The sequence below is a fragment of the Marmota flaviventris genome, chromosome 8, assembly GCF_047511675.1.
Source record: "Marmota flaviventris isolate mMarFla1 chromosome 8, mMarFla1.hap1, whole genome shotgun sequence".
Taxonomy (NCBI): Eukaryota; Metazoa; Chordata; class Mammalia; order Rodentia; family Sciuridae; genus Marmota; species Marmota flaviventris.
In genome coordinates this window covers 120,976,546-121,002,176 of record NC_092505.1, presented here as the reverse complement: position 1 = coordinate 121,002,176, position 25,631 = coordinate 120,976,546, and the positions used below count along the sequence as shown (strand labels likewise).

General features: G+C 37.6%; 1 protein-coding gene across 7 annotated transcripts in view; it reads right to left on the bottom strand.

Moving 5' to 3' along the window:
- Tfdp2 (transcription factor Dp-2) overlaps nt 1–25,631 on the bottom strand; it is a 161,341-nt gene that overhangs the window by 103,160 nt on the left and 32,550 nt on the right. For 5 of the 7 annotated variants that reach the window (XM_071615588.1, XM_027933597.2, XM_071615589.1 and 2 more), the window contains exons 2-4: nt 25,323–25,352; nt 21,137–21,237; nt 10,454–10,520 (exon numbers count right to left, since the gene is read on the bottom strand). In XM_071615588.1, coding sequence (XP_071471689.1) covers nt 10,454–10,520; nt 21,137–21,151 — 82 coding nt within the window. In that variant the 5' untranslated portion in view covers nt 21,152–21,237; nt 25,323–25,352. Of the gene's footprint in view, nt 1–10,453; nt 10,521–21,136; nt 21,238–25,322; nt 25,353–25,631 lie in introns of those variants that run through there. The other 2 variants (XM_027933596.2, XM_071615593.1) reach the window with 2 other exon arrangements.

Below are 25,631 nucleotides of genomic sequence, written 5' to 3'. Positions count from 1 at the left end.
ACCCAAAGGCGGAATCAGAATCCATGGGATGAGGAAGTCGAGTCCTTTTTATACATCTAAAGTCTCCCTTGTTCTCCTGCAACTTCTCCCTTACCTTGTTCATTTCCCCTCATCCTGCACAGTGACTGGGGGATGTGGTGGAATGGCCAGGGGGTGAGCAGGTAGGCTGAAGGACCTAAGTGGAGTGCCAGGCAGGAAGCAAGTGACAGTCCAGGGGACCTTGATTAGCAGCTCAGGAGTTGCTTCATTAACAATCTTTTGGGAGGGGTAGTATCAAAGGGTTCTGAAGACTTGAGCATTCCAATCTCCCAGGGGCAGTTTCCAATTTCCTGGACTCCAATCAGACTTCATTTTCTTCATCAGACCTGATTTACCTAGCTACACTAACTACCTGTCTTTAAGTCTGGCTTCACTAATGTACACTGACATGATTTATGGCAAGGATATATAAATATTCACCTCATTCTAATTCTTCTACTACTTCTCTGATGGTACACAATTGGCTTTGGGCTAATCTTATTTTAGCTAATTATATGACTTTTTAAAAAACCTTCAACTCTTGGGCTGGGGATGTGGCTCAGTGATAGAATGCCCCTGGATTAAATTCTAAGTTCAAAAAAAAAACCTTCCAACTCATATATATATATATATAGATAGATAGATAGATAGATTATAGATAGATAGATATAGATATATATCCATATCCTAAGACAATGAGCTCAGCCATTTTCCTCACTAAATATCTTAACAATTCATTCCAGAAAGTATTTAATTTTAAAAAAATCATTAAGACAAGTTCCTTCTTTATTCATTTCTCAAAAGTTAAACAAAGTCTGATAAAATATCTGGGAATGTTGTAACAAAATAAACTCCTTGCACTTCAACATTTACTACATATAACTGTGTTATGCATCAAACTAGACTCTGGAGGCAAAAATATAAAAAGGACCTTTCCCTCATGGACTACATAGTCTAGTAAAGGAAAAAGGACAATCATATCAAGAATTACGATATCATTTAAAGGCAATAACAGAGTGCATACAGGGTTCAAAGGTAGCACAAAGCAGGGACAGGAATAGGGAAACACTGAGAAATTAATGGTCAGCTACATTTTTAAAAAAATACAAGTTTAGCCAGTGGCCAAAGGAATCAAAGGCAGAAAGAAGGATATGCACTTTGAGACAGATACTAAGGAACAGACTTTGAAACTATCCTAAAGGCACAATGAATAAGACAAAGTCTCTAACTTCTTAACACTTACAATCAGATGGGAGAAACCAATAGCCAAACCAGCAAGTAAAATACAGTGTGGTCAGGCATGGTGGCAGCTACCAGGAGGCTAAGGCAAGAGGATTACAAACTCAAGGCCAATCTGAGCAACTTAGGATGCTGTCTCAAAATCTTTCAATTTTTTAAAAAGGGGGCTGGAGATTTAGCTTAGTAATAAGAATGCTTGCCTAGCATGTACAAGGGGCTCTCGTTCAATCCTCAAAACCAAAACATAAATAAAATTTTAAAATGCAATGTGACAGCCAGGCATAGTAGCACAGGCCTATAATACCAGCAATTCAGGAGGCTGAGGCAGGAGGATCACAAGTTGGAGGCCAAAATCAGTCCTAAACAAATTAGTGAGACCCTGTAAAAAATTAAAAATTTTTAAAATGGGCTGGGGATGTGGTTCAGTGGTTAAGCATCCCTGGGTTCAGTATCTGATACCACGTACAATTTGATAGTGGGGCACAGTAGCATGAACCTGTATTCTCAGCTATTTTGGAGGCTGAGGCCAGAGAATCACTTAAGCCTAGGAGGCTGAAGTCAGCCTGGGTGACATAATGAGACCGACTCAAAAAGAAACATACAAGAGGTTAGGGATACAGCTCAGTTGGTAGAGTGCTTGCCTTGCATGCACAAGGCTCTGAGGTCAATCCCCAGCACCACAAAAATAAATAAAGAATTACACCAGTAATCTTTAAAAAAAAGAAAAAAGAAACAAAGAAACATACATACATACACACACACACACACACACACAAATACAGTGTCATAGGGATAAGGACATATTATTAGAGGGTCATGGGCCAAGCAGAAGTTAAGACCTAAACTTAAATGCAAGGGACAAAGAGGAATTGGCCAGGTGAAATGCATATGTATATATATGTGTAAGCCTACCAGGAGTGACATGAAGAATGGTATCAAGCAGGCACAGCATCCAAGCACAGCAAAAGCATAAAGAAAACCTAACAGAAAAAGAGAAGAGAGAATGGGGAACTAAAAGTAGTTCACCGAGGCAGCAGCACAGGTGTGTCTGGAGATGAGATGAAAACAGGAGCCACTTTTAAAACTGGAGTTTGGACTTTATCTTGAGGGCAACAAGGATCTTCCTATATTTTTTTTCCCTCCCTTCTACCCTGTGTTTGGCTACTGGGGACTGAACCCAGGGCCTCTCATGTGTAAGGCAAGCAGTCTACTACTAAGCTACGTCAATAAGTAACTATAAAAGATTTTGTCTTGTTTTTAACTTGTGAAGACTTGTTCATATTAGTGTTTGAAGAAAAGTATGTAGCTATGGTACAGAGAATGAAAGAAAGAGAGAGAAATCAGGACAGGAAAACTGCGCCCAAAATCCGGGCAGTGCCTTATGGTAGTGTGACCTAAAATAGTGGCAGTGAGTAGGGAAAACAGGGAGGAGGGCTGAGAGGGTTACAAGATGGACCAACGCGCCTTCTAAATTATTTGACTCGGAGTAGAAAGAGAAGCAATCAGTGAGGATAACTGCCTTCAGAAATTTATTAAGATAAGAAGACTAGATTTTGAGAGGGTGAAATATTACTTGAATTCTGGTCACATTAAAAGAAAAAGAAATTGATGATGATAACTGGTTTGGGCAAAAGGTGTCTGTTAGAACTATTCAGTAAGATAAAGGAAAAGAGAGAGCAGATATTGAGAGGGTAAAACAATTACTTTAATTTGGAACAGATTTAGATGCATTAAAAATATTAAAATGAAGGTGAGGGGCTGGGGATATAGCTCAGCTGATAGAGTGCTTGCCTTGTAAGCATAAGGCCCTGGGTTCAATCCCCAACACCACAAAAATAAATAAACAGATAGATAGATAGATAGATAGATAAATAAATAAAATGAAGGTGCTCAGTGGGCCACGGGGTATACAAAACAGAAGACAAAGATTTGAAAATCATTCATACAGAGAGCCAATGACAACTAATGCCATGAGAAGAGAAGAAATTCGTAGGGAGAGTGTGAAAGGTAAGAAGAAAAACTAAGACAGAACCCCATGGCACACCAGCATTTAGAGGAAAGGGAAGAAGGGTCAATGGTGTGGAGTAGGAGGGAAGGGCAAAAAGGAAGACAAAGACACTGTTCACTAGAAGGAAGGCATCCACCAGCGCCAGGCACCGTGCTCAGTGCTTCTGAGCACCCATTTAATCTTCACACACCCGCCCGCAACTTACTACTAATGATATCATTTCAGAGTGGAAATTCTGGTCTAGAGACATCAACTTGCTGAAGTTCACACTCAGGATGAGTATAAATAGAACCAAGATTACATCCTCATCTTCCAGAGCACTGGTTCTTAACTCTGGCATGGTACCAGATTGGTCCTTCTATGACAGACTGAGGAAGCATGGCACCACACACACAAAGAACACACCTCAGCTGGCAATGAGCTCACCTAGCACTGAGGTCTTGCTTTCTAACAACAATCTCCCATTCCAACAAAAAGGACCCAGACTTAGAAAATGAAAGATCTGAGGACTGGACAGCCATCAGACAAGATGAGAATCTTGCAGTGTCAGAAAATAAGGACGTGCCCAAGACCAAACAAACAAAAAGCACAATGATTAGGGTATGACAAAGGGACACAGAAACCAAATGAAAGAGGTCCCAATGGCTGCAGCTGAAACAACTGGACCTGTCAAAGTGGTATAGATTAGGATGCAGAGTATAAATACCCATGAATCCATACTAACACAAATAAATGATGGAAGGAAGGAAGGAAGGAAGGAAGAAAGGGAGGGAGGGAGGGGCAAGGCAATGAGAGGGAAGGAGGGACGGAGGGAGGGAAGAAAGGAGACAAATTTAGAGTGCTTCAGAGTTTCAACTTATGTAGGTTTTAACTGCATTCATACAGATACACCCCCCTCAAGGAGACACAGCATGACTCTTACTCCTCAGTGCAGTGCTCCATAAGACACAAAGACTGTGGTATGAAAAGGGAGTGGCAGTAAAAAGTAACTTCACCATGAAGAGTCTGGGGCAGGGTTGTAGCTTGGTGTAGAACACTTGCCTAGCATATGTGAGGCACTGGGCTGGATCCTCATCACCAAATAAAAATAAATAAATACATAAATAAAGGTATTGTGTCCATCTACCACTAGAAATATTTAAAAAACAAAAAATGGAGAAGCCTGACAAGACACTATTTCACCAGGTGATCAAAGTTCACATTAACAATGATAAGTCATGTTGATAGTATGTACCCTTGACGTGCTGTAATGAAAATGGCACTTTATTTTATGGTCTTTTTTTTTTTTTTTGGGGGTGTGTGTGTGTGTGTGTGTGTGTGTGTGTGGTGTTGGGGATTGAGCCCAGGGCCTTGTGCATGCAAGGCAAGCACTCTCCCAACTGAGCTATATCCCCAGCCCTATTTGTGCTCTTTTAAAAACAAAAGCACAAGCTGGCATGGTGGCAAACACCTGTAATCCCAGAAACTTGGGAGGCTAAGGCAGGAGGATCACAAATTTAAGGCCAGCCTCAGCAACTTAGCAAGGCATTGTCTCAAAATATAAAAAGGGCTGGAGATGTGGCTCAGTGATAGTCCCTGGGTTCAGTCTCCCATACTACAACAACAACAAAAATTGACACAAGTCATATCATGAGAAAACTTCAGAAAAATCCCAATTGAGGAATATTATACAAAGTACCTGACCAGTACATCACAAAATTATCAAGTTATCAAAAACATGGAAAGTTGGAGACACTATCACAGAAAAAGGAGCATGTTCTTAACATGCTAAGACCATAAAATATGATGTTGTGTGGATGCTTTCCTGAAAAGAAAAGAGATTAGCTAAAAATTAAGGAAAACTGAATTAAGTATGAAATTAAGTTAATAAAAATGTATTCATATTGTTTCATTAGCTGTAAAAACTGTACAATACTAATGTGAGATATTAATATCAACAGTGAGGAAAACTGAACAATATATGGAAAGTCTGTACTATCTTTGTAATTCCCTATAAACCTAAAACTGTTTTGGAAGTTAAAAGTTAACCATGAAAAAGGAAGATGTTAATTGCATCAAATCTTGTTTAAAAAAAAAAAAAAAAGACAACAACTAAGAGCAGTTTCAGTGGATTAATGGAGTCAAAAGTCAGATTCTATGAGACAGAATGAGTGAGGAGTAAGAAGGGGACTGTGAGAATACAGCTCTGCGAAGAACTCTGCCATGAGGGGGAAATGAAAGAATCAGAACTGGAAGGAGACACTGAGCTAAAGTATTTTGTTTTGTTTTGTTTATCAAGGTAAAATTCACATAACAAGAAAAAAAATCGCATTTTAAGGAGGTTTTTAGTATATTTACAAATTTATGTAAACTCACCAATATCTAATTTCAGAACATCAATATCACCTCACAATGAAATAGTAAACTAAAGAAGACTTCATACATGAAATGTGTTCATGAACAGAAAGACTTGGCAATGTTAATATAAGTCAATAAAACTGCAAATCTACAAATTCAGTGCAATCTCCACCAAATACTAAGACTTCCATTCCTATGAAATTGCTGGGGGATCTAAATAGTCCAAAGAAACTTGAAAAAGAAAAGTAAAGTTGGAAAACTCATACTCCTGTCTTAAAAACTTACCCAAACTACAGTATTATAAAAACATGATGGTACTAACACGAGACAGACATGATAGAACACGTCTCAGAAATAAACCCTCACAGATGCACTACCACTGAGCTAGTTCTTCAGCCATCCTTATTTTTCCATTTTGAGACAGTGTCTCACTAAATTGCCTAAGCTGCACTCAAACTTGCAATCCTCCTGCCTCAGCATCTCTAGTACCTGGGATCACAGGTGTGAGCTACGGAGCTCAACTAATCAAAAACCCATTGTAGTTGTAACCAAAAGACTTAACATGAACAATTAGAGGAGTAAAAGTTTATTTTGGGGTTCACAGTTTCAAAGGTCTCAGTCCACAGAAGGCCAGCTCCATTCCTTGGGGCTCAAGGTGAGGCTGAATATCATGGTGGAAGAGTGTGATAGAAGAAAGCAGCTCAGGTCATGATCAGAAAGCAGAAAAGGAGCACTACTCAACAAGAACAACATGTATAGATCCCAAAGACATGCCCCCAGGAACCCACATGCTCCAGCCATACGCGCCCTGCCTACAGTTACCAACCAACTAATCCCTGTCAAGGGATTAATATACTGCTTAGGTTAAAACTCTTATAAAATCCAATCATTTCACCTCTGAACTTTATTGTATTGTCTCACTCATGAGCTTTTGGCAAACACCTTACATTTAAACCATAACACCCCCCGCTCTTTTAAGGTACTGGGGACTGAATCCAGGGGTGCTCTACCACTAAGCTACATCCCTAGCTCTTTTTATTTTTTATTTTGAGACAGGGTCTTGCTAAGTTGCACGAGCTAGCCGGAGAGCTGTTCTAGAAAATTAAACACAAAGACAGGAGAAAGGGAACCCCCAATTCACAGCATGTTGGCCAAAAGCACAAATCACAACCTGGGTATGTAACTGACATCTGAAGTAGAAGGCAGGATCATGGATCTGAACACTTAACCTGAGGAATCTGACAGTTTCTCAGGTAGATAACATCAGGATGATGATGATGACGGTGAGGATTAATATTATTATTACTATTTTGTTGTTAGTAGGGAGAAATCCCACACATTTTGATGACCTGAAGCAAAGTCTTCTGTGTTGAATGGTGTGAGACAGCAGGGTCAACACTGTGGATTTTGCTGTCCTTAATAAAGTGATACTGGAGCTGGGGATATAGCTCAGTGGTAGAGCACTTGCCTACCATGTATAAGGCCCTGGGTTCAATTTCCAGTACCACAAAAATAAGTAAATAGTGATACCATTAAAACAGAACGCTGGCAGTTAAAAAGTGGAGGTGATCCTGAAGAAAGGGGTGTGAGTGCTGGAAGTTACTATTCACTGATCTTTGTGGCCCACACCTGTAATCCCAGCAACTCAGGAGGCTGAGGCAGGAGGATCTCAAGTTCAAAGCTGGCCTTAGCAATGGCAAGGCATTAAGGAACTCAGTGAGGGCTGGGGATGTGGCTCAAGCGGTAGCTCGCTTGCCTGGCATGCGTGCGGCCCGGGTTCGATCCTCAGCACCACATACAAACAAAGATGTTGTGTCCACCAAAAACTAACAAAAATAAATAAATATTAAAATTCTCTCTCTCTCTTTCTCTTAAAAAAAAAAAAAGGAACTCAGTGAGACCCTGTCTCTAAATAAAATACAAAATAGGGCTGGGGATGTGGGTCAGTGGTTGAGTGCCCCTGAGTTTAATCCCCAATATCAGGAAAAACAAAAAAAAGTATTTGTGAAGATCATCAAAACTTAGTGCTTTTTTAGAACTAGACTAAAAAATGGAATAGAAAACTGTACTTATAATGACTCAGCATCTTTCTTGTTTTGGTGAGAGGATGATGGAAATTCAATTTCAGGGGTGCTGGGTCTGTGTATCCCTACTCCTTTTCATTTTTCTAAGTTTGAGGGAGGATCTAAATTCTAAGGCTAGCTTCGAACTTGTAATCCTCCTTCTTCAGCCTTCTGAGTAGCTAGATTATAGGCACACACCACCATGCATGCCTGGCCTAGCCTTATATCTTTAAAATATAAATATAGGAATAATTTACAAAAAATATAAACAAAAAGGAAAAGATGGTGTTAGAAGGCGAGAATATTTCTTCTATTTTTTATGATGTCATTGCCACATTATTTCAATTAAGGATAATACTTTTCTACATCTTCCTTCCAATACAACTCTTAACTTGGGCCTGTAATAGATATTACTAAATTTCACCAATTAGAAAGTAATAAAAAGTATTCTTTTCCAACTCCTGCTGATTTACTTAATCTAGATTTCCTTCTGCTGTGTCCAGCCAACATTCAAAAAAAAGTAACCATTTTCTTTTTAAAACAGATAGTTATTTCTAAACCTTACCTTTCTAGTCCCTCCCTTCCTCTTAAATGATCCTGTCTCCACTTTCTCCATTTGTTGTATAAAGTTTAACTGAGAAAGCTTTAGTCTACAGCCAAACTTTACTAGTATCAGCATCCATCTAGGTCTGATTTTAGTAACTAGTTTTCTTACCAGTTCAGCCATCAGAGACAACCTTCCTCACCTAAGCCCTTGTTCTCTTTGGCCTTAGACAGAAGGAAGCCATCTGAAGGCTTGTTCTCTATTGCCCCATCATGACTTGCTGTGCTTTCCTTCTTACTTTCACGACACTGCATCACTCCATCACCCCATCCCACTATTTGGGATCACTGTTTCCCATATGCACGGAGCATGTGGTTTTCACTTTCTTTCCCTCACCTGCGTGTCACACCTGATAAAACACAGATTTCTACCTGTGTGTCCTATGGGCATATTAGACACCGATCCCTTCAGCCCCCTGGGGCAGCCAGAAGTGGTCTGCGGCAGCTAGAACTCCAAGGGAACTTACCCCAACCTTAAACAGTCCTTCTGTTTAGCCACAGTGCGTCCAAATTAATGTTATAATATTATCATTTTGTATGTATACCATCATGTAAAAAATATTGTAAGAGGCAGTAAGGTTTAAAGTATCTTTAAATGACTTCATTAACACTTAAGCTCTCAAAATAACTCCTATGGACCACTATTACTAAATTAGACATTGATAATAAAATACTGATTTTTCTAACCTCTCCACAGTGCATCTCCCATGTAGATATAACCTTTTGAGAAGCTGATGTCTCCTCATAGCTGTTTGCACTGTAATGGCATACATTTTATTTCTACTTTTTATAATGGAAAATTTCAAACATACAAAGGAGGACCAAAAAAAAAAAAAAAAAAAAATGAAACCCAGCATAGCCATACCTGGTTTAAACAATTTATAGATAATATTGCTTTATTTATAATGTCACCCACTTCATCAGTCTTCCATGGATTATTTTGAAACCAATGCTAGACAACATACCATTCCATTCATAAAAATTATAGCATGTATCTCTACATACTAAAAGATAATATTAAAAGATACATATTGAGGTTGGGTGCGATAGCACATGCCTATAATCCCAGCAGCTTGGGAGGCTGAGGCAGGAGGATCACAAGTTCACCACATCTAAACCATAACGTCTGGTCTTAGTCCCAGAGTCTCAGGGACTCTCGATCTCAGTTTTGCTTTCACCCATGAGTGCTACCTCTTCAGGCCCACACCAGACTGCAGCAGTTCAAAGACAGCATCAGCAAGGGTGAGACGTTAAGCAATTCAGTGAGACCCTGTCTCTAAATAAATAAATAAATACAAAATAGGGCTGGGGATGTGGCTCAGTGGTTGAGTATACTTGAATTCAAACCACCCAAAAAAAGATACACATTGAATAATATTGCTGATTTCTATATAAGTTCTTATATTCCAGGATCAGATTATGATATAAGCATCCACCAGTAATTTGTCATAGGAGAATATGCATGTATGTTTTTATATGTAAATATAAATGTGAGCATATATATAACATACAGAGAAAAAAACATTTTATAATTTTTCTCTACATATTTTCCTGTAAGTTAAACGACTTGAAAGGACTCTCAAACAAGAAAGGGGAAAAAAAAATAGTTTGAATAGCTTCAATTGTAATAACATCACTAATCAAGAATCTCTAAGGGGGTGCTGGGGCTGGGGCTCGGCGGTAGAGCGCTTGCCTAGCACATACAATGCGCTGGGTTTGGTCCTCAGCACCACATAAAAATAAATAAATAAAATAAAGGTATTGAGTCCAACCACAACTAAATATATATATATATATATATATATATATATATATTTTTTTTTTTTTTTTTTTTTTTTTTTTAATAAATAAAAGAATCTAAGGGGCTGTAGCTCAGTGGTAAAGTGCTTGCCTTCCGACATGTGAGGCACTGGGTTTGATCCTCAGCACCACATAAAAATAAATAGACAATGTGACTGTCTACAACTAAAAAAAAAAAAAAAATTAATTAAAAAAAAAAAAAGAATCTATGAGAACCTAAGGAAAGCAATAGAGAAAAATCACACCAAAACCCTCTACCTCTCAGAATAACTTTGATAAAACATAGATTATGTGGTATATAACTATAGTATTTCTTACAGCTGCATATTTTACAAAACAAATACAATAAAACTAAATTCAAATAATTTTTATTCAGCAATCTTACCTTTTGTTGGACTGAGATTCTGATCTATAAATCCTCTTAGTTCTGCATTTGTGGAAGTCAAACCAACCTGAATAAAACAGTTTAAAAAATTAAAAATAGGATAACAAGCTATTTTATACCTTCTACCAGAAATCCAAATCAAATATTCTAAATAGCTATGTGAAATGAATTAATTATATCAACCATAGGGTGTTATAATTTTTGGAGGGGGGCACAGTGGTATTATGGATTAAACCCAAAGACTTACACATGCTGGGCAAGTGTTCTATTACTGAGCTATATCTCTAGCCCTACTCAGTCTGAGACAGAGTCTTGCTAAATTGCTGAAGCTGACCTCAAACTTAAAATCCTCCTGCCTCAGCCTCCCAAGTAGCTGGGATTATAGGTGAAAACCACATTGCCCACTTTTCATATTATAAAAGAAAATGTGGTCATATTTCTTGAAATGAGGAAAATATGAAATGTTCAAATTAAAATTAATAAAATACTGGACCAAGGGAATAGCTCAATAATAGAGAAATTCTCAAGCATGTGTGAGGCTTTTGGTTCAATCCCCAGGAGAGCCCAAAATGACAATAATTATCATCATCATGAAATATTACTTGTACGCAGAACCATACTCTATCAATTTTACTAATAATTTTTTGTTGTTGTTTTTGGTACTGGGGACTGAATCCAGAGGTACTCTGCCACTGAATTATATGCCTAGCTCTTTTTATTTTTTGACAGGGTCTTACTAAGTTGATAAGGCTGGCCTTAAAACTGTGATTCTCTGGTCTCAACTTCCTGAGTCCCTGAGATTGCTAGAATTACAGGTGTGTGTTACCATGCCAAGTCCCTGATAGGGAGAGTTTTCTGAAAACAAGTACTGTGACAGCTCAAGTTGCTATCAAATTAGTGAAGGTATCAAAGATTAATTCAAATTCCATCATAAGGCTGGGGACATAGCTCAGTGGTACAGTACTTGCCTACCATGCACAAGGCCCTGGGTTTGATCCTCAGACCTGAGGGGGGGGGAGAATTCTATCATTGGGATTAGGTGGTAGAACACTTGCCTAGCATGTGCAAGGTGCTGGGTTAAATTTCCAGCACCAAAAAAAAAAAAAAAATTAAAATAAAAAGCTCATCCTGATTGATGCCCTTAATTTTTTTTTTTTTTTTTAGCTGTAGGTGGACCCAATACCTTTATTTCATTTGTTTATTTTTATATGGTGCTGGGGATAAAACCTAGTGCCTCATGCATGCTAAGTAAGCACGCTACCACTGAACCACAACCCCAGCCCAATGCCCTTAATTTTTAATGTTCTTAATCACTATCCACAATGCTTTTCAAAACTATGATATGTAAGGGGCTGGGGTTGTGGCTCAGAGGTAGTGCTCTTACTTAGCATGTGTCAAACACTAGGTTCCATTCTCAGCACTGCATATAAATAAATAAAATAAAGGTCCATTGACAACTAAAATAAATTTTATATATATATATATATATATAGAGAGAGAGAGAGAGAGAGAGAGGGAGAGAGAGGGAGGGAGGGAGAGGGAGAGAGAGAGAGAGAGAAAGAAAGAAAGAAAGAAAGAAAACCATGACATGTAAGGGATCATTATCACAATATAAAAGTAAAGTGGACTGGCCTCATGTTCAATTACTTGGGTCCACACTGTGGCTCATAAAGCCTACTAGGTGTATGGCCTTGGTCAAATCATGCAATTTCTTTATCTACAAATTGATAGGGGCCTGAAGACTGGGTAAGGGGTTCCTTCTGGCCAAAGCAACTAACTCAATCTGAATTAAGGACACAAATTCTGGCTCAAGGACACAATTTCTAACTACACTAGCTCAAGGGAAGCAAGTCTCCGTCTACACTGTCTGAAGACAAGTGAGTCCCCACCTACACTGGCTCAAGGTGCACAGCATCTGCACTGAATAGGAGAAGGAGGCCCGTAGTCCAGGCCTTGGAGAGGATGTCTGCTGGGCTCCTGCCCTAAGATCTCCCTTTTCTCTTTTTTTAATTTGCCTTTTTTCTTCTTAATCTTTGGAACATCAATTTTATTATGCAATCTGTGAGAAACAGAAATTTATTAAGCACCATCTCAGAAGGATGAAAGAAAGAACAGGGATGAGTCAGGCAGGGTGAAGTGTCCCAAGGAAAAGTCTCTGCTGTCTCTCACTGATAGGGGCAGAGGAGGCTCCTAGTGGAGCAGAGGTGCACTCCTGGCTGGAATGTGGGAAGCCTGAGCCAGCTGGCACACCTCATTCCTGCAGCTGTTTGAGTGCATGCTTGACCAATATCCACACCACGTCAGGACCCACAGAACTCAGGGTCTTCTGAATATCCATTGGTCTGTCTGTCTCAGCTCTGTGTATTCACTGGAACCACTGTATCTGAATCTAGCATGTTTGTGTCCTCTTTCCACTTGAGCCACAAGACACAAGACAACTGCTGAATGCAGGAGGCAATCCTCCTTACCACTTCTTGATAGTGCCATGTGATTGCCCTGTGGAGGTACCTTGGGAGGACATGCTGCCATCTTCCGTGACCCACCTACTGAGTATCAGCCAGGGGTTGGGTCTGTGGGACACAGGGGCATGCTAGGAGCCTATGCTGCCAGTGAGGGTCCTTGCATGCAGAAAGTGGAGACAACGGCAAGCATACTGACACACCTACCACCCTTCTGCCCTGACTGCTTGGCCTCCTTATGCAGCTGCTGCTAACAGGGCAGGGAGAAGGTGAGAAGGGCAGACTCAATGGCACTCCTCTTTGGTTGGACATTGGAAGGATCCACAGGGCCTAGACAAGACCCAAGCCCCTGATGCACAGGCTTCACCTGGAATGTGCAGCTTGCCCCTGGTGCTGGAGTATCAGGGGCTTGGGCCTCCAATTTTTGATTTGCTGGGAACATCCAGGTATCATAAGGGTCATAACCCATATCAAAGATGGCTGTTATGATTGCAGGGTCCAGGTGTTTGGGAAGTGGCTCACTAGAATGACTGGGTAAATACTCTCCACCTTGGCTCAGCCATGGGTACCCCATTATCTGCTCCCCTGTGGACCTCTGCATGGGGTCCACCATCAGTATTTGACTGATGAGGCTTTGTGCTCCCTCAGAAACATGTGCAGAAATACTGTGTTTGCACTATCTGCACTATCTTTTTGCTCTAAATGGGCACCTCCCTGTGACCATAGAATATAGAAGGACACCTAGACTCCAAATGCTCATGGGGGTGGGGGCTTAATATTCTTTCCATAGGACAACTTCAGGGGCAAAATGCAAGCAATTGCCCCAGAACTTGTTCAGCTTCTGACTAGAAATGACCCTGGTGCTCAGGCTGAAGTGGATGAGTTTGATGTTCCCTCTGGAATCCACCAGGATGTTATCCACTTTCAGGACTAGGTGCATGATGCCTTTCTCGTGGCAGCAAGACACAGCACTTGCGATCTGCCTTAATGATCTATGGATCTCCTCCTCCTGAATGCCACTGGCATTCATCTGTCCCCGACCTGCATGTTCCATGACAGTGTAGATATTGTCAATGGTCTCCATGACCTGAAAGAGCTAGATCACTTTTCTCTTCTTTTTTCATAATACTTAAGAACTAATTAATTCATTTTTTGTAATTCAAATGCTCTACTAGCAACAATTTCTTTTTTTCTTTTCTTTTTTTAGTTGTAGATGGACACAATACCTTTATTTTGTTTTATTTTTATGTTGTGCTGGGGATCGAACCCAGTGCCTCACACATGCTAGGCAAGCACTCTACCACTGAGCCACAACCCTGACCCTAACAATAGTTTCTTTTCACCCAGAGGTATATTATCAGAAATATTTCTACATATCACTCATAACAGACAAGTAATTCTGATAAAGTAGATATTAGATAAATGGAATTTAATATACCAAATTTTTATGATACAGTTTAGACTAAGACATCTAGAAAAGAGCTTCTGAATTCCATACAGACAATGGTACAGATACTTTTTCCTGTAAGTATTCAGTTGAAGTAAAGTTAACCCTTTGCAACAAAATCTGCAATAAATTAATCCCAGCAACACAGGATGCTGAGGCATGAGGATTGCAAGTTAGAGGCCAGTCTTAGCAACTTTAACAAGACCTTCAGAAAATTCAGCAACTTAGAGATCCTGTCTCAAAGTTAAAAATACAAGGGACTGGGGATGGGGATGAAGCTCAGGGGTAAAGCAACCCAGGCTTCAATCCCCAGTACCAAAACAAAATTGCTCACAAACAGTAATGTTAAATATTCAATCTGTTGAACATCTGTTGAAGAGTGTAGTGTATAAATACTAACATGCCCTCTTTTATAAACTCTTCTATGAAGAGAGAAAGGCAAAACTTTTCTGTGTTCTACTTTTAAAATAAAGTAATTAATACTAAAACAGACTTTAATATATTCATTCCATGGGCTGATGTTGTAGTTCAGTGGCGGAGCACTTGCCAAGCACATGTGAGGCACTGACTTTGATCCTCTGATCCACATTAAAAAATAAACAAATGAATAAAATAAAGGTATTGTGTCCATCTACAACTCATATATGTACATATATATATATTCATTCCATGCTTGATACAACATGATCATTTACTACTATATTATAATAACTTCAAAAGGATCAGTTTATATCTTTTTGTTATTGTATGACAATAATGGAAAAAAAAAAAAACCTCAATTAAAACCACACATTCTCAGTAGAGAGCTCACAGTTACTGGGTTAACGTTATGCTTAAACACCTGCTCTTCATAACCAACTTCTGTATAGTGAAGTAGCAAGTGACTCATAAACTTTTTGAGCAGTTGTATAGCTGCACTTTAATAATCAAATTATACTCTAAAAATTTAGAAAAAGGTCAACTGAAAGTCAATATTGCATGCTAATTTTGGAATCACAAATGGAGGAAACGTGTCTGTAGCTAATGCTTATATAAATACTACCAAAATCTGTTTAGTAAAAGCTTCAAAATATGTATTAATTTCTGCTTTCATAAATTGTAGTTTAAAGACTCAAAGAAAATACATTTGAAAGAAGAAAAAGTTGGTTAAAAAAGGCATGTTAAAAATATTATTCTTAGGCTGGAGATGTGGCTCAAGTGATAATGTGCTCGCCTGGCATGCGCAGGGTGCTGGGTTAGATCCTCAGCACCACATAAAAGTAAAATAAAGATGTTGTGTCCACCGAAAACTAAAAAATAAATATTAAAAAATTCTCTCTCTCTCTCTAAAAAAAACAAAATATTATTCTTTCCTCATTCTACCTACTTAAAAAGGAGCTGTATTTCACTGAGCCACAGAAAAGAGTGAACTCATATCTCACGGCACATATTTTGTCTAGTCAGGTGCTGAGATAAGCCTTCCATCTGGGTATTCTTTAAATAGACATATATACATATATACATGGGGGTAACTGGGAATTAAACTCAGGGGTATTCAACCACTAAGCCACATCCCCAGCCCTATTTTGTATTTTATTTAGAGATAGCTTCTCACTGAGTTGCTTAGCACCTCACTTTTGCGAAGCTGACTTTGAACTCGTGATCCTCCTGCCTCAGCCTCCCCAGCCACTGGGATTACAGGCATGTACCACCACACCTGGCTTAAAATATTTTTTTAAAAAAATTTTTATGTACATTTAATGTATAACATGATGTTACAAGATATACATAATAAAATGATTACTAAAATGGAACAGGCTCTGGGTATACCAGTGCCAGTGTACACAGTCAATGCTGAATAAAAATACTCAAATCTAATTTGTAAGAATAAAAACATGCTCCCCAATAATAACATTATAACTTCATAGAAAAAAGTGAATGTTTCTGGGGCTGGGGATGTGGCTCAAGCCGTAGCGTGCTCGCCTAGCATGCGTGCGGCCCGGGTTCGATCCTCAGCACCACATACAAATAAAGATGTTGTGTCCGCCGATAACTAAAAAATAAATATTAAAATTCTCTCTCTTTTAAAAAAAAAGTGAATGTCTCTGATTGACATAACTGAAAGAAAACAGGACTCAGAGTGAGATGATATGTGCTCAGAAGTAAGCTCTACCCATTACAGGCAAGACAGTTTTGGAACAATCACTAAAAAATGAGGATAATACATATGTGCATAAAAAAAGCTCCTCTGTTCAAATTAAATAACTATGAGAATGTTTTGTTAAAGACAAAGTAATATTTAAGTGGAGGTTGTTTTTCAAATGCCAGTGGCTTCCAATTTCCAAATAGAAATGCAAATGACCAACAAACATATAGAATGCTAGTTTAAACTAATAGTAATCAAAGAAATATAATGTCATATACAGTTGTTTGCTGATTATGCTGGCAAAGATTCAAAAGAAAATCAGAGAAACAGCATTCTCTATTAAATATAACCCTGATAAATACATAAATCTGTCTAATCTTTTGTAAGTGAAATTTAACATTATGAATCAAAAGCTCAAAAAAAAAATCACTCACATTCTGGGATCAGTAATTTCCTAAGATTTTGCCTCATGGAAATATTCTGAAAGCCAGGCATAGTGGCCCATGCCTGTAATCCCAACAACTCATGAGGCAGAGGCAGGAGGATTGCAAATTCAAGGTCAGCCTCAGCAATTTAGCAAGACCCTAAGAAACTTATCAAAGCTCTGTCTCAAAATAAAAAGGGCTTTGGTTCAGTAGTTAAGGGCCCCTGGGTTCAGTCCTTGGTACCAAAAAAAATAAAATTAAAAATAAAGGAAGGAAGGAAGGAAGGAATGTATGTATGTATGTATGTATGTATGTATGTTACAGAAGTATCAAGATAAGAAAAGGCATTCATAGGGGCTGGGGATATAGCTCAGTTGATAGAGCACTTGCCTTGCGTGTGTAAGGCCCTGGGTTCAATCCTTAGCACTACACATAAAAAAAAAAAGACATTCATCATAGAGATTAAGTAGTAGATTACATTTGGTTGATATATTGACATATTCATGTATATACTACTTGCCTTTCTAGGCAAAAATTTGCTAATAAGCTCTAGGTTACCAATTTTTTCTTTTCTTTCTCTGTATTTTCTATTTTTCTGCAATGCGTATTATAGTTCATGTGAAGAAGTTTCATTGACAAGGCAAAAATTAAACTGCAAATTTTATTTCAAAGTCTCTTGTACACTCAGTGAGTTTAAATTAGAACACACCTGCATTTTGGGTCTAGAAGACTATCACTAGATACTAGGTATTATTTGATAACCATTTTATCCAAGATACAATGAATATAGTATGTTCTCCTGATCTCTTCTTTTTAAAAAATAACTCATTCCATGTAGTTCTGTCAGGAACACTAACATTAAAGAGGCTTAATTGTACCATGGCAGCAGCAAAGGGCCATGACCCAGGCCTGGCCACTTATGATATCCACTTTCTACTCCACAGTGTTTAAATATGTGAACCAAGTACAGTCAACCAAAGCTCCTCCCCAGAAAATCACAAAAAAAGAAAACTCCTGTCTTCTTCTAAGATAAGTATTAGAAGGCCCATGTCAGCCATTCAGCCCCCAGGATGGAAAGAGACATACAGTGCCCTGGCATCATCACTTGATCCTGTGAATCCAGGTGTCTTTAAAGCCAGAAGAGTCTAGACTTTTCAGCTACATGAGTCAACCTATTTCACTTTTTGTCTTTAGCTGGTTTTGTCGTTGTTGTTGTTTATTTTGTGTTTTCCCCTTGAGACAGGATTTCCTAAATTGCCAATGCTGGCCTCAAACTCAAAATCTGCCTGTCTCAGCCTCCTGAGTAGGTAGGATTTCAGGTGTGTGCCACAGTGCCCAAATCCGTAAGCTGTTTTGAGTAGGATTTTTATCATTCCCCCCACAAGAGACCTACTATGGCATGGAAATGGCAAAAGAACTCTTCACAAAAACTATTTATATAAGAGAAATGCAAAATGAGAAATAGAAATTATGAGTGGACTGTGGCTTTGGCTCAGCAGTAGCGCACTTGCCTGGCATTTGTGAGGCACTGGGTTCGGTTCTCAGCACCACACATGAATAATAAAATAAATAAATAAAGGTATACCAACAACTAAAAAAAATTTTAAAACGAAATTAAGACATAAATAAGTACATTAATATAAGTATACTGATGCTTCCATAAAGGGCAACGTCTTCCACACCTGAGTCACTTCTCATCACTGTGAGACACAAGTGATCACTCTTTTTGAAATATTTTTTTCACTTGCTTCCCAAATCACCAGAATATTCTTTATTTCTTCCTATCTTTGATACCATTCTCTGAATCTCCTCTGACGCTTCTCATTCTCCCCATCTTTATGTTGGATAACACTGTGCTCACACATGGTCGTCATGTACTCTCCTTTCATGCACTCACTGTGTAATCTCACATGGTCCCATTGCTTTAAAATAATTTTAATATGAAATAACTCCAAAATTTTACCTTCAGCCAGAAGCATTCCTCTACCTAGGCAATATCCAACTGCCTAGCCAATATCTCCACTGGATGTTTTTAGGTTTCTCAAAATTAGTATGTTAAAACAGAACTCTGAGTTTGCCACAAGATCCTGCACCTCCCCAAGAGATCCTCTTCTCATTAAGCAGCATGGCCATTACTGTGACATAAGCCAAATACCAAGAAGTCTCCTTTAACCTCTTAATTGGTGCCATATCTTAATTAATCAATCCTGATGGCTGACCCTTAATGATAATGAAGCAAAATCTGTATCTATTTAAAGTTACTAAAGCACATTAGAAATATGTTAAGGTTCTGGAATTATAACCCAAAATTAGAAAAGAAAGATAAGAGACCCCCCCAGTGCACGCCTGAAACCACAAGTTGTAGCAAACCCTATATATGCTGTTTTTTTCCCTATATATACATATCTATGATAAAGCTTAATTTATTAATTAGGTGCAGCAAGATATTAACAACAATAACAATAAAATAGAGTAATTATAACAATACACTATAATAAAAGTATATGAGATGGTCTCACTCTTTCTTTCCAAATATCTTAAAAGAAGCACTTTACAGCTTCTCTTTTGTATATCTGAATTACCAGCATAGCTACTCTTGTACTTTGGGGCTACCTGAAAGCAAATACTGTAATACTGCAATAGTTAATCTGTTAACTGACAAGGCTATTCAGTGGCCAATAGCAGGCAATACATGCAGCATGCATAAGCTGGATGAAGGGATGAGTCACATCCCAGGCAGAAGGACAGTGAAAGGTTTCAGCATACTACCCAGAACACAGCACAATTTAGGACTTATGAATTATTTATTTTTGAAATTTTCGATTCAATATTTTTAGACCATGGAGGTAGGGGGAACCCTACTATAAGGTATTACAAGGTAATAAGGGTTTGTTTGTTAATGTTATTCTTTGGATGTATAATGGGTAATTAGAACTATTTGTCTGACTCCTCATACTGTGGTGGGCTCCTAGCAGCCATTTTACACAATATTACATTTGCTTCTCCCAGTCCCAACTAACTAAGCCACTAGTGGATGTCAGACTCAAGCTTCCCAAGGAGTCTGAAACTGAAGCTGCCTTCCTTCACACCTCTCACTGTGAACTGGCTGGTTCCTTAACATGCAGACAGAGATGCTGAGAGGGGCTGGCTGGGGAACTAAGGAAGATAGTCTTCAGAGGAGGAGAGGGAGGGAGAAATGAAGCAGATGCACAGTACCAAAAATAAAGATGGAAAGCAAACACTGCTTTAATGCCTGGGAGATTGCTAATTTCTGGGCCTGTATCTTTCTGAAGGCCTAACTAACTTCCTATTCTCGAATTCCTTGAGGCAACCCTGCATCCTATCTTTTTATCTAATCCCAAACATTCCTACATAATACTCTGGGAATGGTAAAGAAGTCATAACAAGGTTATTTCCCTATATGTTTCACTGTTTATTAAGGCATAATCCTTCACAATAACTGGAAACAAACATCTGAATGGGAAACAAACTCCAAAATGACAGCTTGAAACAAAGGGGAAAAATGAATAATTTATCCAAAACATTTTAAAGTCTAGTGTTCCTTCAGTAATCACCTGAGGAAGTTAGCAATATTCTTCTCAACAACATCTGAGCACACACATTTCCTTGAGTAAATATGAAAAAAAAAAAAAAAAGCTTAGCCAGCTGCAGTGGTGCACACCTATAATCCCAGCAACCCGGGAGGCAGAGGCAAGAGGACTGCAAGTTCAAGGCCAGCCTCAGCAACTTAGCGAGATTCAATCTCAAAAAAATAAAAAGGACAAGGGTGTCACTTAGTGGTTAAGCACAACTGGGTTCAATCCCAGACCAAAAAAGAAAGAAAAAAAGAAAAAGAAATAAGAAATATGTTAAAGCAAGAAGTGACTTGTTCAATAAGGCCAAATAACTCTCTAGCAAGTTCCAAAACAAACTTATTTTAGTCCCCAAAAGAAAAGGGAGAGAGGTGACTTTATGGAAATAGCAATTTTGTAGTTATTGAGGTGAAACAATTTGGTACCAATGTATAAAAATATCATCATGTTCCTCAGAGTACAGTACTCAATAGCACTGAAGTTTATTTTATTTCATTCATTATATAAACAAAAACAATTATAAATCCATGCAAGGAAATTGAATTAATTAACCAGAACAGTGAAAAAATATGCACAGGAAAAAGTACAGGTCATTTTAAAAATCACTTACATTAAAAAATTTACAAATACTTACATTTTTTGCCGTCATGTCAAACTATTTAAGATTCTGTAAAGCCATTAAAAAAATCAAAAACAAAAAACCTTCATCTTCAATTAATTCTTTAAAAGAATATCCTGTTAAAGGGAAAAAAAGGAACAGTAATGTAGTAATAATAATAATAGGCAACACTTATGTCATATTTACTATGTGACATGCACTGGTCTCTAAGTGGAATGTCTAAGGAATTGTCACAACAGCACTATGAGATATATACCATTTAATTCCCATTTTACACCTAAAAACTAGGGTTTAGAGCAGTTAAGTAATCTGATCAAGATAACCAACAAGTGACATACCCTGAGCTCTGATATATTATAGTATGTTCCTTTAGCTAATCCACTGAAAGAAATACCAGGGCTTCATAGAGAAATGGTTAAATTCAGAACAAGGCAGAAAGTGTACAAAATAAACTTAAAACGTCTTATTGTGCCTGAAGTAAAGAAGGGCTCAAAAGAAGCCAGGCACAGTGGTACACATCTATAATCCCAGCTACTTGTGAGTCTTAGGCAGGAGGACTACTACAAGGACTTAGACTTTGTCTCCAAAAAAAATTTTTTTTAATGGCTGGGGATACAGTTCAGTGGTATAGCACTTGCCTAGCATGCAGAAGGCCCTGCGTTCAATCCCCAGTAATGTTAAAAAAAAAAAAAAAAAAAAAGAGAGGGGGGTGCTTCAGGGACCACCTGAGGAAGTTAGCAATATTCTTCTCAACACAATCTAAGATTGTGTCTCAGAAGTAGAGCACTAGCCTAGCATGTTGGGGCCCTGGGTTTGATCCTCAGCACCACATATATAAAGATATTGTGTCCACCTATAACCAGAAAATTAAAAATTAATAAAAAATAATAATGGAAAAAAGACAGAGGGAGGGAGGGGGGCAGGGTGGGGAGACAGAGAGAGATGGAGACATGTAAATCATACATAGGAGCCAGTTTAAAGGGTATAGAACTGAACGATTTGGGTCACCAGAGCACCAAAATATATAAGGATAGTAACAGATTATAAATCCAATGACAAAAATAATAATCCAAGATCATTACAGATGAGGGAGAAAGAAAAGCTCTTCTTTGCAGTAATATAAATATAAATGAACGATGCAGTCAGTTAACTCTCCATTCTGATGGCTAGTAACAAATAAAGCAATAAATGGTAAAGCTAGTCAGTGGAAGCATGATGAAAACAGGATATTTACATATTTATATAATCTTGAAAAAAAAACACCTATTAATTCAAACTTTCTAGTAAAGAAACCTGGCACATACTGCTTTAGTCAAGAAATCAAAGTCACCAAATGATAACCAATGGGACAAGCCATCTGGTCTCTTCAAGTGCACTGAGACGGATATCATTTCTGAGTTGTTTCTGGCCAAAATGCAAAATTTAGATCTAATCATAAGGAAAAATCAGGGAAATCCAACTTGAAGGACATTCTACAAGATAGTGGTCCTAATTCTGCAAAAGTATTAGTGTCATGAAAGGGAAAGGAAGGCTGAGAAACATTTCAGATTTTAAAAGACTAAAAAAGCACATGAAAAATAAATTTTGAGTGATCTCAAATGCATACTGGATCAGATAAATGATTTCTGTAAAGACAATTATTGGGTAATTGAAGACAATACGGGCACAGACTGGATGGTAGTATGGTTTCAACATTTCCTTTCCTGATTTTGATCAATGAGCAGTGAGGTTTTGAATATCTTTTTTTTCTCAGAAAAACATATTAAAATATTTAAGAGGGATGGGTATAACTTACCCTCAAATAATGAAACAAATATGATATGGATATACAGAGGAAGTAAGAATAATAAAGCACATATGGAAAATTGTTTACATAATTGTTACATTTGGGGAATCTGAACAAAGGGTATTCAGGAGTTTTCTGCCCTACTTTTACAACTTTCATTTTTGAATTATTTAAAAATTAAAAATTTAAGAAGGATAAAACAAAGTCAAAGATCATAAATAATGGGAACTGGAAGAAATGGGGGCTACAAATGTCTCCTTTATATGCTGCAATTTGAATCTACAAGTAAAATGGAAACAGAAGAAAAATAAGTTTTTTTTTACTTTTCAACATAATACAGTTTGTAATTTTTCAATAGCAAAGAAAACAAATTGCCCAGTGAAGCATGTAGGCCTACAATCCCCAGTTACTGAGGAGGCTGATGCAATATCACAAGTTCTAGGTTATCTTGTGCAATTTGGCAAGACTCTACCTCAAAATGAAAATTGAAAAGGACCAGGATGTTGCTCAGTGGTAAAATGCCCCTGGTTTCAGTCCCCACTACCCAAATAGATAAATAAATTTAAATCTGATAAATAATAAAACACAAGTTCCTGATGACTCATTTACCAAACTACATTACATGTTTGACCCAAGAATTTAAAGGCGAAGGGCTGGGGTTGTGGCTCAGTGGTAGAGCGCTTGCCTGGGCAATAGGTTCGATCCTCAGCACCACATAAAAAATCAATAAATAAAATAAAAGTATTGTGTCCATCTAAAACTAAAAATACTTTTTTTAAAAAAAGAATTTAAAGGCTAACATATAAGTATTATATTTTGAAGATTAATGTTTTAAACAAATTGATGTAATGTCTATATAGAAATCTATGCCTATTAGGTATGAAACATCTCTTTAAGTACAAATCTATAAAAAGTTGTCCTCATATGTGACCACCAAGGAAGTTGCAACAAATTTCACGGGGAATACATATATACAGATTATAGTATCTGGTCACATATAATTAAATTAGGAGTCACTATTAAAAATTATTTAAAATCATATATGTAGAAAATAAAATTATTAAACATTCCATGAATTTGTAATATCTAGAACTGAATGACAGTGAAAATAAAAAATATTTATAAAAACATGTGATATCTACCTTTTTATTCAATAAGCCACCAATTTTAAAACTTAAAAAGTAGAAACTCAAAAAAGATGGAAAGAATGTGCATAAAAATAATGAAATAGAAAAAAATCAATTAACAAGCTGTTTCTAAGTCTCCTGCTTAAAGTTAGACATTTAATAAAGTCACAATGTAGTAGAATGAAAAGATCATGGACTTGGGCTCAACCTCAGCTCTGACACTTAGTGTAAGATCTTAACTTCTTGTATCTCCATCTGAAAAAAAAAGAATACTATGTGTTTCAGAGTCGTGTTAGGAGTAAACTGGATATCATTTATTAAAAGTAAAAATCATCACATCTACCAAGTCAAAGTGTCAAATACCCTCCAGTTTATACATTAAATACTGGGAGCACTTCTAACCACAAAAAAAGCTCAATCTAAAAAATTTAAGATTATTTTATGACCTACTGAAATACAATTACAACAAAAAACAATGAACTCTTTCCCTCTTAAATACGGTTTGAACATGTGAAAATTTTAATGCATATATCCAAGGTAGATACTATTCTCTAACCATTATCATTTTTCCCTTGTTTCTTAAAAAGTTGAAGGTGGCAATGTATCCAGCTAAATGTGCTACATTCTCATCCTAGATGAGCTGACCATATAACATATAATTCTGGCCAATGAAATACAAGCCTTGTTGAGTTGAATACCACACATCTAGCTACTAGGTTTCTCCTGTTCCCTTCTCCTCATTTCTTTGGGCTCAGAGAACAGCTGTAATGGCATCTGCTTTATTTCTGAATTCACTCAGTATGAAATTTCTTAAAGATTGTGCTGTTGAGTGGCACTGTGCTATTCATACAAATAAAAAGAAATTAAGAGTATAAGTATTTCAGTACACAACAGTAAGAGGCTACCTGGTGCTGGGGATGTAGCTCAGTGGTAGAGAGCAAACAAAAGGCCCTGGGAGGGAGAAAAAGGAAGGAAAGAAAAGGAAGGAAGGAAGGCAGGCAGGCGGGCAAGCAGGGAAAGGGGAAAGGATAAAGGGAGGGAAAGAGGAAAGACAGATGGGAACTAATTTAAAAAAAGAAAAAAGAAGAGGGGAAAAAAGAGGCTACCTATAAAACTACTGCATAGCCACATTAATGAGCTTGACAGAACAAAGTGCAATTTTGTTTGGTATTCCCTATGTATCTCCTTACCAGATAGAGATCAGCAAAAACTAGAACCTCTAAATGCTGCCTAAATGATAAAGGTTTGAAATACTGCCAAAGTACATGGATTAATTGAGCAAATTTACCTTAATATCTCTGTGTCTCAATTTCTTTATCTGCAAAACAGTAATAGTACATTTGTTTAATTGCATGAATCAATACATGTAAAATTTCTAGGTCACTACCTAATACAAGGTAAGCAATCAGGGAAGAAAATTAGTTCACTGATTTCCTGCAACAAATTAAGGCTTCCTCCTCCAAAATAAATAATATATAATTCTCACACAGTAGAAGTGAAAAATAACTATAACATAAATGGAATTTCAAAACAGGGAGGAAAAAAGGGAAAAATTTTAATTGTAGTTAAAAAAGATGACTCAACTAAAATTAACAAC